The sequence below is a fragment of the Podarcis tiliguerta genome (genome assembly GCF_965153285.1).
Source record: "Podarcis tiliguerta genome assembly, chromosome: 3".
NCBI classification, from domain to species: domain Eukaryota; kingdom Metazoa; phylum Chordata; class Lepidosauria; order Squamata; family Lacertidae; genus Podarcis; species Podarcis tiliguerta.
Window position 1 is genome coordinate 28814112 of NC_139536.1, and position 12645 is coordinate 28826756.

The following is a 12645-nucleotide window of genomic DNA, read 5'->3' on the forward strand; positions in this document are numbered from 1 at the left end:
GCTGCAGTCTTGATCCAAATTGTTTCCCAATCTCCCCTAGGCTGCTTCTAATGAAATAAAAATACTTCCTGGTTTGTTAAACCTATATTCCATATGCAAACCAGAAAACGATGAGTAAGGGCTTCCTACAAAATAAGAAGACAAACCAGTTTCCAGATTCAGACATAATGAAAAACTGATTTCAGAGTCAAGCTGTGTGTGCAATGAGGAATGGGGAGAGAAGAAGAGGGAGCATCAAAGGGGCATCATATACCATTTCTGAGTCCAGTTTTAATCCCAAACAGACCATAAGACACATTTAAGAAATGGTAAATATTTAATTTTCACAGTCATTTTAATCCACTCAAGACACATTGTGCTTTCAGTGTATAAAAGCTGGAATACATTTGTCTATAGCCTCTTCATACGTGAATTGCACAAAGGGGGCATCATACTGCTGGTCAAGCATTGTATGGATGTTTGAACTCAAGAAGCCTAGCATAAACAGTAAGCAAGCGGTGTAGCCCTGCTCCCCAGTCATCACGGGACCCCACCCCCCTTGAGTGATTCACGTGTGAACAGGGTTTATAAACAGGTGATTTATTTTGCACCATTAAATATAATGGTACTTACAGTTTTTTGCTCTCAAGTTATCAAGGAAATGTGATTGTGTAAAGATCTGATTATTCAACAGGAATGTGTATAGATAATAAACACAGTAATGGGGCAATATAACATTTTAGAACTATGCTAACTGAAGTAACCTACTGTTCCAAATGAAAACCAAATTTAATGCCTGTTGTAACCGGTGGGTGACAGGGAGAGGAAATTACTAAACACTGGCAGAATGAAACTTTGATCCAATTCCATAAGCCATTACCAATTCCAGCTAAGAATAATAAGAAGCTCCTTCCCAATCAAGTGGAATGCACCATGCTTTGTATTTTAAGGCACAAGAGCTTGTTTAACCGTCTCAGGAACTCGACTGGCATAATAGTCATGGTTTTTCAAAGCAGCAAGGACACCTCCTGAATTCATATGCTTGACGTCTTTGTTATAAGAAAAGAAATTGCCATGAATATCAGTGAGCTTGCCTAAAAGAAAAAGAAGAGGTTAGCGTTTAAACACAGCAGCTCTATTTCTACAAAGGAAGGGGATTGTAGAAACATAGTAAGTTGCCTTATACCAGTTCAGACCATTAGTCAATCTAATTCAGTATTGTCTACTTGACTGGAAGCAGCTCTCCATGGTTTTAGACAGAAGTCTCTCCCAGCCATACCTGGAAGTGCCAGGGATTTAACTCTGGATGTTCTGCATACAAAGCAGATCTTCTACCACTGAGGTATGGCTCTTCCAAGGTTATTTGGTAAAGGAACTGAACTCTCCTTTTCCATACCTTGGTTATCTAAATTTATTTCCCTCCATTACATAATCCCATTTTAGCATAATGGATAATTCATTTATTTAATTGATTTATAATCAACTCTTTAAGAGAAATCTCGACAAAGTAGCTCACAAGCATACACTCCAAATATTATAGATACTGAAAAACACTGAAATATTCATATGCCAGTAACAAAAACCAGAAAAAACCTAACAACAAAATATAACTGGCCTATAACTCAGCAATATACCGTATTTTTCGCCCCATAGGACGCACCTAGTTTTTTTGGGGGGAAATAAAGAAAAAAAATTATCCCCCCCCAGGCTTCCCCCCGACCCCAGCCCCCAGAACAGGCTGCTGCCTGCAAGCCTTGCGAGCCCGGCGTCCTATCCTATGCGGACATCTGCCCGAAGCAGCGCGCCCCATGCTTTGGGCTGCAGGCTGCCGTCCCAAGCCTTGCGCGCCCGGCGGGACCTCCCACCGGGCGCGCGAGGCTTGCGGACATCTGCCCGAAGCACGGGGCGTGCTCCGCAGCGCGCCCCGTGCTTCGGGCTGCAGGCTGCCGTCCCAAGCCTTGCGAGCCCGGCGGGACCTCCCGCCAGGCGCGTGAGGCTTGCGGATAGCTTCCTGAAGCCTGGAGAGCGAGAGGGGTCAGTGTGCACCAACGCCTCTCGCTCTCCAGGCTTCAGCGAAAGCCTGCATTCGCCCCATAGGACGCACACACATTTCCCCTTCATTTTTGGAGGGGAAAAAGTGCGTCCTATAAGGCGAAAAATACGGTAGTTGCTATGTCAAGGAAACTCAGTAGCCACAGAAAAGAATTTATCACATAGGTCTTACTGTATGTGAACTGGTTTCATCAAATGTTTCAACTAACCATTGAAAGAATTGGAATGACTGCAATAGTGAGTTCAAGTGGTTTTGTATCCTTGCTTGCTTGCTTATTTACTTGCACATGAGAAGTTATGCCAACAAATGTGAGTGTAAATTAAATCATAACTTCAATACTACCTCATATAAAAATTGCATCGTAAAACAACCCAAAATAGAAAGGCAGTTTTAGGTTATTATCTAATATGCTGCCTGCACCTGTACACAGACACACATACTGTGTTATCATACATAGACAATATTACAAAATGTAGAGCAGCATCTGAAAACCTTTTTGTTTCATTTATTCCAGTGTATCTATTGACTGGATGCGGGTGGCGCTGTGGGTTAAACCACAGATCCTAGGACTTGCTGATCAGAAGGTCAGCAGTTCGAATCCCCGTAGTGGGGTGAGCTCCCATTGCTCAGTCCCTGCTCCTGCCAACCTAGCAGTTAGTAAGCATGGCAAAGTGCAAGTAGATAAATAGGTACCACTCCGGTGGGAAGGTAAACGGCGTTTCCATGCGCTGCTCTGGTTCGCCAGAAGCGGCTTAGTCATGCTGGCCACATGACCCGGAAGCTGTACACCGGCTCCCTCGGCCAATAAAGTGAGATGAGTGCCGCAACCCTAGAGTCAGCCACTACTGGACCTAATGGTCAGGGGTCCCTTTACCTTTACCTATCTATTGACTCACCTCCTACTGCATGCAAAATAGCTTCTGGTGCACATGTGTCCCACTTCTTGCAACCAGGGCTGGCAAATACATAAGCAGATGCCTTGCCTTCCACAAGTTGAATGATCTGTCATGAACAAAGAGTTACAGTCACCATGTAGGCAATTGCATTTACAGGCAAACTCTCCCTGTATGAGTTTGGATGATCAAATTTCAACTTAATAAGGCAAGAAAGACCAAGGCTTTGGCCCATTAACACAGTCCCTTCACTCCTCCCATGGTATGAACCAACCAAGTCGTCTTCCATTAAATGTAGCTTCTTATTTCATACAAAGTGAGTATCTATTATAGTTACTACTAACACTTTTGAAATAAGGCAACACGTTAAACCAAAGTTTGAAATCATTTCAAAACCACGACTTCTTCCAAAGCTGTTAAACATCATTCCTGGTTAGCATAGAACAGTTACTATAGTTAAGGGAAGATGTTCTGCATGTGGAAAAATGCTTCCTCACAACACGCTGAACATCTTTACAATGAGTAGGGTGGCACAGTTTTCAGTTGGTGATGATTAACTATGTACACTATGCATCTGTAGCAACCAGCTTCTATGGATGCAGAGTTCTATACATTTTTGATTCAGTGAAGCTATCCCAATATTTCAATGGTCATTTTTACAAATTATCTGAAATTCAGGAGAAATGACCCTCCTCCACAGGGAATTGTTGATGGGTCAGTTGAAGTTGCTTCATTTGCCCAAGAAAGCCAAAACTCAATTGCTCGAAAACAACAACAAACCTATGAATTAGCCATAAGGTGTTTTCGGTTTTTTCATGTGCAAACCCCCTAAAAGCACTAGAAGGAGGCAGATAATTTTGAAGGCCACTTTCTAAATTATTTCCGTCCTATCAAGGATTAGTACGTCTCAAAGTCCCATCAGAAGCTAAAACAATTCACATTTCTTCCTAACACTTGCATATCCCACCCTATAATGCGAAAAGAGGTTCAGTTTAGCAGTGAAAGGGAAGCAACAGTGGCACCGTACTGACAGTGGTGGCACTGCGCTTGCCAGGAGAGAGATGAAATCAAGTGGCAACAAAGTCAGGTGAGCTCTAGGTTGGTGGCAGACCTGCAGGTGGATACACACCTGCAAGCCTGCCAGTGGCAACTGGAGATCCCTCAACCTCACCTTGCCCATCCCTGTCACGGGAAGCAGCAGCATGAAGAAATTGCTACCATTACAGCTGATGGCTTAATCCATGTACTCATTCTCATAGAAAGGATGTTCTGCAGTACAGCTCACGAAGAGCAATCGTATTTTTGGGTCCTAATCTTTTTTTAAAAAAAAACATTATCTTTCTAAAAAGTGAAACAAAATTATCTCCACACCTTATTTCCTGCACCGCCAACTCTCACCACATGATCAGGGTTCATGGCACTAATGCAATCATTGACCAGCTTGCTGCTGTGTGACCGTGTAGTGGTGATAATATGTTTCCCAGGTGGAGCCTCCTTCAGCTGAAATCCGAAGGCACCCAAACCTAGGACTCCCCAGATCGTCCTGCCCAGGACTGCATCTGCACCCGCCTGCGAAAAAGGTACAAAAAGTTCAGACGCTGCAATGATGCCTTTTGTTGTAAACTACAGTTTTAAAAAGAAAGTAAAACAGATGATCGCTGGAAGTCCTGCACTTATGCTGTGGAAAGAAAAGAAAACTTATTTAATAGCATTTCTCTTATTTTGCCGCTTTTTTGCATTAACATGCAAGTTCCATCCCTGGTAGGGATTGTATTTTTATGATTAGTGAAGAAATAGAGTCAGGACTCTGTGATTCTTTTCCCGAGTTACAGCAGTATGAGGTCTACTTTTGCCCTATAATAACATATAACATCTCAGAACACTTCGTAAGATAATATTACTTCCTCCAAAACTCCCTAAAGGGGAAATAGAATCCCACTAATGGTACTAAGTCAACTGTTTCGCTTTCTGATATACAATCTTTATTTGCTTTCCCAAACATTTTATCATCAAGCTCACTTACTCAATTACCTTTACAATTTAGTGCTTTTTCCACCATGTAAATAAGACAAAGCTCCAGGTTTTATCCAGACTGTTAAGTACAGCAGCTCTATCCCCATCATCCATATGAGATAATCTCTGCACAGCATCCAGAAATATTTCCAGCCTTCAAGCCTAATTGCAGCAGACCACAGCATACGGTGCGTTACTTTATAACAAAACAACTCAAGAATTCCTGATGTTATATATAAAAAGTTTTCCCTGACTCTACAACAAGATTGCAGATAAGCCCTGATTGTGGGCATAGCATTTGCCTAGTGGGATTTAGTAAGAAAGAGTTGATCCTCCCCTTAGAAATAATTCTTTGCCTGGTTTTGTGCACTTTCTTTTATCTATACATACACCACTGCTATATACACACCATTATCCAGGAGGAGCTAGGGGAATCAGGCAATTTGTTTGATACTTTTCAGCAAATCATCTCCTACCTCGTAGTTATAATAGGGTTGGTTAATGACTCCTGCTATTGCTTTTCCTCCATAAGCAATTCCGATAAGAACTGTCACATGATCAAGAAGTCCTGAAAGAGGGAATAAAGAGTTGTACCTTGAAATGTCTTCTAACTTTTGTCATCTGTGTCATCTCAGATCATATCAAGTGTTTTTCTCAGCATAGGGTTAGACCAAGCATAACCAGGGTGGTGGTCCCCCGGTGTTGAGGGGTAAAACTCCCATCACCCATTTCCATCACCCAAGTTATAGGGGGCCCTTGGGAGTGGGAGTCAAGCAACACCCCAAGGGCACAATCTGGGCTACCCCCCAAGTTAGATTTACAGTTTCAGAATATTTAGAACATGATAATATAATAGAAACTTGCTGCATGTATATTTATTGTATTACATTTATAGCCCACCTTTCATCCATGATGAAATTCAAGATGGTGAATGTATTGTTCTCAGGCACTCTCTCTCCTATCCACCTGCTTATCATGAGCAAGTTTCCTGCACCTTGTTTGTCTCTTTATTTCTTATATACTGGTTTTTTATTGTGCTACACTCAAAGGCTGCCAACTCTAGACAAGCAAGAGGTGTTGGCTATTACTCATTAAAATAATGATTCACTAAAATCAAGGTTCATTTTAAAAAGGAAGAGCTAAGGCAGGCTCGAATTCTCACAACATAGCTTGGAAGAAATAGGGATTCCCTGAATGTGGCTAACAATTGACAGTACAATCCTATACATGTCTACTCAGAAGTAAGTCACATTGAGTTCAGTGGAACTAACTTCCAGATGAAGGGGAGATAGGACTGTAGGCTTAGTCAATTAACAAAGAATGAATAAATCACCCAGCTGATTTGGTTTCACAGTCCAATTTCTATTATCAAACCCAATCTCCTACAGCTTTTTCAGGTAATGGTGACCTCTACCTGTCTAGTTATCACTGGTAAATGTCACACATTAACTCAATATGACTTTGGCATTGTGCTTAATAAAACAAAAGTGCATACTCAATGTGAATGCATTGAAAGAAAAAGCAAACCTTCTGTGTATTCTTTGGTTCCATCCAGAGGGTCGACCCATACAACAAGCTTTGAAAGGAAACAAAACAAAGGAGAGTTTCAAGTGGAGATACAGACTTGATATCAAAAGCATTGCTAGCAAGAAAGAAGAAAAGAAATTGTGAAGTGCATCTTCACTTGGAGCAACTACAAACTGCCTCATCACTGCTGAATAAGAAATCTTTTTATGGTTAAGGATTAATGTTAGTTTTAGTTTATCCAAATGTATGTCTTTCTTCACACAGTCAGAAATCCCAAACCAATTTACAAAACCAATGGCATATTAAATATATTGTACAATAAAATATATTTTACAGCAGTACAAATACACTAGAACTGCTCACCCAGAAAAGTCATCTAACAATATAAAACAAACCACCCCACCTGCGTAAGAACACACACCAAAAAACAGCCACCAAAAGCCAGACTCCTAGTGCTATCCAAATGCCTGTAAGAATAAAAATGAAAAAGCCTGGCCCAGGAAGGATAACAAAATTGACACCAGACAAACTTCCCTTGGGAAGAGTGTTCCATAACTGGGGTGACATCTAATTCAATAATTAGATGAACCTTTAATTATTAGTACCTCTTCTTCTTTAATGTTAGTATATTGCTGTGGACAGGATTTCTTCAATATCTCCTCACACTGGCCATTCTCAAGTAACTCTTCATCTACATCTTCAGAGGGAAGATCCTGATGCAAAAAGGAGAGATGCACAGTTAAGGTTAATAATACTGAGACGGGTACATAAGTATTTGCTGGTTCACCACACATAAACCTACGTAATATTGGGTAACATGCAAAAGAAACAATGGTGGTGTGTGTGTGTGTGGATTGACAAATCTCTCTCTTTGGGGCTTAAAAAAATTATAAGCTATGAAGAGCCAGCAATAAGAAAAAAACTGAGGACATTTTATTTGCTTTTCACTAATTGTCTCAATTAATCAATTGCTGCTTTTATCAATTGCTGTTTGTGTATTGCTGCTGCTGCTCGTTTTTGAGTGGATTGTGGTTTTATTGCTGTTCTATTGCATTTTTATACATTTTTGTACACCACAGTTGTGCCCTACAAAAGTATCAAACCAGGCAAGCCTGAACAGCACATGCTGGATTTTAGTGTCCTCACCTCTTCACCGATGATCGTGAGCTTAGGAAACTTCCGTGCCAAAGAGGAACAAATGCTCATCTGCACCAACCGGTCAGCCTTGGTCTGCAGGTCATTAGCTCCTGTCTGTTCAGATAGAATAGAATAGATAGAATAGGTTGACAGTCAAAGCTATGATGTGGCCCAAACAGAATACTAACTTCCTTCCTTTCCCCAGTGAAGATATATGAACAGCCATGCAAATACATTTCTCAGCTTGTAAACTATGACAAGAGGCCATGGTAATCTTGTGAAACTGTGGGGTTTTATGGCCCAGCAAATCTTTCCATGTTCCAACAGAGGGAAGGTGCCTTTTTTCGTGGAATGCTTTAGACTTAGATAAGTTTGCATATTTGCATATCTAACTAGCAGTCATCTAGTAGTGAATGTTTCAAAGCACTATAAAATATATTTATAAATATATTTCCAAATAAGGTACTCATTTTTATATTCCAGAAAGAGATGTTCCCTTTAACCACGAACTCATACCGAACATGTTTTCTTTCTTTCTTTCTTTCTTTCTTTCTTTCTTTCCATACCGAACATGTTTTCTGGTTCTGTATTTTTATTTTTAAAATGTAAAATGGATTTTATGTAAAGAAGTTTTTGTTAAGGTGCAATCAAAGGTAGATCAGAGTTAAGACTCCAGGCCTTGAAACAAGATGCAGAAATTTAGGCATTCATCATGGTGCGGTGGTTGGAGTGTTGGACTAGGCTGGGGAGAACCAGGTTCTAATCCCCACTCAGCCATTAAGTTCACTGCGTCACTATGTGAGCCACTAACCAACTTTCTACTTAACTGACCTCACAGAGTTGTTGTGAGGATAAAATGGGAGAAGAACTAGTTATGCCACCTTGAGCTCCTTGAAGGAGAGACAGGATATACATGATGATAAATAAAACACCAGTCACAATGTTCAGCACGTAAAGAAGACTTATACAGAGGGCCATCCAGCTCAATATTATCAAGATGGACTGACAGTGGGTCTCCATGGTTTCATACAAGGATGTCTCCCAGCCCTACCAGAAGATAGTGGGATTAAAGCTGGGACCTTCTGCATGCACAACATGATGCTCTACTAGTGAGCTATGGCTGTTCTGCAGAGAGAAAACATGTGTGCCAAAAAAAAAAAATCACAAACACCACAGTGAAGAATCTCTTTGACTCACTTACTTTGATGGAATTGGCAAGAAAGGGTCAATAGTTGGGTTTTATCAGCTCTTGTATCCTAGATTATTGCCTATGGAATCCTGCAAAGTCAAGCATTTTTCAAAGCCTAGAATTTTAAAATGTCCCAGAAGCCTAGGAAAGCAGGCATCTGCAGTCTCTATACCAGGCATAGGCAAACTCGGCCCTCCAGATGTTTTTGAGACTACAATTCCCATCATCCCTGACCACTGGTCCTGTTAGCTAGGGATGGTGGGAGTTGTAGTCCCAAAACATCTGGAGGAACAAGTTTGCCTATGCCTGCTCTATACTGTCCTAGAATCTATAGGGATAGCCAGCAAAATGATTCAGAAAGAGAAAGTTGGCAGGTGGATTCACAGTAATATGGGCCATGATTTCTGATTACAGTTCGGGCAAATAATGCATTTCCCAGCACCCCATCAATTGAAGTTGGCATGGCCTATCTGAAAATAGCAATTCAGAATAGCCCCCTACTGAACACTGAGAGGCTTGTTTCTGAGTTTAACATGCATAGAATTCTGCTACATGTTCTACTGGGGTTGATCATTAATGCAATGCACACTTACCTAGGAGTAAGTCCCACTGGACTAAATTGGAACTTATTTCTGAGGAGGCATGCATAGGATTGTGCTGACAGTTACCTTCTCAACTACGCCCAGATCTCCTCCAGCCATGACTTTTCTCACAATTGTTCCTGCTTTATTAGCGACAGAATATGCCGAGGCCACAAGACGCATCAATATAGTTGGACTGGAAGACATGCTTACTGCACAGAAGAAGGGATAAAAATCTTGTGAGTGCCACTGTTATCTCCCCAAACAAACACGTTACAAGCTTAGCACAAAGATATTCAGTGGGGGAAATGAATATTGCATTAGCAGTGGGCAACATATGCTGTATTTTTCTTTCAGAGATATTGTGAGGCACGACTCGCCCACCTAGAAATATTCTTTGCTCCTTCTGTGCCCCCTCAGAATTCTTTTCTGTTTCTGCCACTGTTGCCTTGATGTTGACTAAAGAAGAATGAATGGGTGAGATGAAATTCACTTTTATTGTTCTGCCCACTTTTGCCTCCAGCCCTGCCCACCACTACCATGTGGCTCCTGAAAGTTTGCTGAGAAGCAAATGCAGCACTGAGGCTGAAAGGTTCACCATCCCTGAAATAAATAATCAGGTAAATAAATGGGGACGCGGGTGGCGCTGTGGGTAAAACCTCAGTGCCTAGGACTTGCTGATCGCATGGACGGCGGTATGAATCCCCGCAGCGGGGTGAGCTCCCGTCGTTCGGTCCCAGCTCCTGCCCACCTAGCATTTCGAAAGCACTCTTAAGTGCAAGTAGATAAATAGGTGCCGCTTTATAGCGGGAAGGTAAACGACGTTTCCGTGTGCTGCGCTGGTGCTGGCTCGCCAGCTGCAGCTTCGTCACGCTGGCCATGTAACCCGGAAGTGTTTTTGGACGGCGCCAGCTCACGGCCTATAGAGCGAGATGAGCACGCAACCCCAGAGTCGGACACGACTGGCCCAAACGGGCAGGGTACCTTTACCTTTAAATAAATGATTTAGTAATGCCTTCATAGCACTGTGAAGTAGTGTCATGGCTGTGAAAAGGAAAGGCTAAATGTAAACTCCACAGAACATTTTATTGTGATTAGAAAAGGCAAGAATGTGCAAGCTTTAAACTAGTTTTATTATTACATAAAGCTACGTCTCCACGGACTCCCTTTGTTTGCTTTCCTCGCTTATTCTCAGAGGTATTCATTACCTTTGATCCAGTTATGCAACTAACTGCTTTTCTACCTTTGGAAATTCCTTACCCAACTCAGGTTACAATCTAACTCTTTTACATTTATTGTAGGTTTGCTAAACCTGCTCAAAAATATAGATGTATATTGTCTTCTCTTCTCTTTTAAAAGAAAAAAAACCCGCCACAACTGACAGCGTGTCCTTCAACATTTGCATTGGAAGGTAAAAAGCTGCAGAGTTTAGCTAAAAGGGGCCTTTCTGGAAGTGATAGGCCACAATCCCATGATCCTTCAAGACAGAGGTGAGGAACCTTTTTCAGACTGTGAGCCACAAATCCTTCTGGACAACCTTCCAATGGCCACATGCCAGTAGCGGGCAGGGCCAGGGGCAAAACTTGAGTGGAACAACACCTGTAAATTTTACCTTTGTAGTTTACACATGCACACCTCTTTCCTCCATGCAGGAAATCAAGAGGGATTATTCAATGACATATTCCAGCCAAGACAAGCACTCAAGGAGGGTGGAGGAGCAGGGCTGGTGAGAGGTGTGACTTGAAAAAATAAAGTGTGGCTGGGCAGAGGCTTAAGGGCCAGACAGAAAGGTACAGGAGGGTCACATCCCCACATAATCCTAACCCCACCCGCCTGGGCCTGAGGTTAAAAGTGCTTGTGCATACCAAACAGATCTTTCACCCACTGCAAGTGCAAAACACAAAGTCTGAAACTCTACCTGTTTACTTTAAACGCAGTCCTATTATGCTCAATGAGGTTTACTCCCAGATAAGGGTGCACAGGGCTGCAATCTTCTGCTGGGGCGGTGAGAGGCAAACCTGAAATGATATTGAACATGACAAAAGCCCTATTGTGGATATATCACAAAGTGCTTGGCAGATATATAGCTTATGTGTCTGATAGTACTATTCTGAGCACTACACAAAGCTACACTTTTATCCTACATTAATTGATCGAGAATTCACATGTAGGATTCTCTTCACAATGAAAATAGTAGAAATTTCACATTGATTTCTGTGTTTTCTTATGAACAAATAATAATGTTTTTAAGACATGCAATTCCAGGCCAGCCTAGGCAACATATACTAATGTTATATATTTGATGTTAGCCGCCCTGAGCCCGGTTTCGGCCGGGAAGGGCGTGATACAAATAAAAGTTTTATTATTATTACTTCTTCTTCTTATTATTATTATTAAGAGAGCGGCAAGGATCAACAGCAATTTCACGTCAGCTCATTTACATTAATTTAATGTGATCTTGAGCATACAACTCGGAAAGCCCTGCCCATTCTAATAGCCCAGCGAATTGCGCCTCGTTTTCCCCTGTAAGTTCAATGTGCTTCTCTCTCTTTCGCAATCGTAGAAATGCCTAGCGGGTGAAAATATCCCTCCCGCTGGTTCTCCGCCGCCCCATATGATCCCTGCAGCTGCTAAATAAATACTGGCACAAACATGACTATCTGTGGCTCACTCTACAGAAGGTGAGGGAAATATGAAAAGTGCATGCCTACCTGCCTTTGCAACAGCAGCTCTCCAAGCACACCTGCAACACAAGCTCCCAGGCTGTATGCTAACCCTCCCGTGACTTCCTCCCTCTAAGCCGCCCGTTCTCTCTCCGCCTCGCCTACCAGCATCGGCTGGGTCCTAAAGCCCATTCTATCAATTTCCCGTACACGTTTCTTTGCGGGGCGGATAGGAAAATACCCTAGAATTCACGTAGGATTCGCATGACGGTGAAAACAGGCATTGAAATAGTAGAAATTTCACGGCGATTTCTGTGGTTTCTGATGAACAAATAATACTGTTTTTAAGACATGCCATTTCTGGCCAGCCTAGGCAACTGTCTCAATCTACCTAATGGTAGATTGCTACCATGTCCTTAAGGAGGAAGAAAAACACATAAATAATATTAAATAAATTTACCATCCTAACTGTGCATACAGAATAGTAGTGCGTAGATAAATAATCAAACTTACTTAGCTAGTTTATAACCCAATCCTATACACTGGTGTACATTCCATTGAGTTCGATGGGGCTTACTCTCAAATAAATAAGAATAGGATTGTACTGTAA

The 12645-nt window shown here is 41.8% G+C and overlaps 1 protein-coding gene across 2 annotated transcripts; it reads right to left on the reverse strand.

Moving 5' to 3' along the window:
• Window positions 1-297: 297 nt before the first annotated feature.
• BPNT1 (3'(2'), 5'-bisphosphate nucleotidase 1) lies at window positions 298-12198 on the reverse strand. 2 transcript variants are annotated; one of them, XM_083433382.1, is made up of 10 exons: window positions 12084-12198; window positions 11291-11390; window positions 9460-9584; window positions 7612-7716; window positions 7071-7178; window positions 6466-6514; window positions 5415-5506; window positions 4297-4494; window positions 2929-3034; window positions 298-1073 (listed from the first exon to the last, which is right to left on the reverse strand). In XM_083433382.1, exons 3-10 carry the CDS (start codon window positions 9577-9579, stop codon window positions 925-927), a joined length of 927 nt encoding a protein of 308 aa, XP_083289508.1. In that variant the 5' UTR covers window positions 9580-9584; window positions 11291-11390; window positions 12084-12198; the 3' UTR covers window positions 298-924. The 2 variants fall into 2 exon arrangements, with proteins under 2 accessions (XP_083289508.1, XP_083289509.1); XM_083433383.1 differs by having other exon boundaries at window positions 12088-12180.
• Between the last annotated feature and the right edge of the window lie 447 nt (window positions 12199-12645).

What these genes read in the sequence shown, in the direction of transcription:
- BPNT1 (XM_083433382.1), bottom strand. Translation starts at nt 9,579, where the DNA reads ATGTCTTCCAGTCCAACTATATTGATGCGTCTTGTGGCCTCGGCATAT. An exon ending in CTAACATTAAAGAAGAAGAG is followed by an intron (nt 6,515 to 7,070) that starts GTACTAATAATT and finishes TTCCTTTCAAAG; the next exon opens with CTTGTTGTATGGGTCGACCC. An exon ending in TATTTTGCATGCAGTAGGAG is followed by an intron (nt 1,074 to 2,928) that starts GTGAGTCAATAG and finishes TTTTTCTTTTAG; the next exon opens with GCAAGCTCACTGATATTCAT.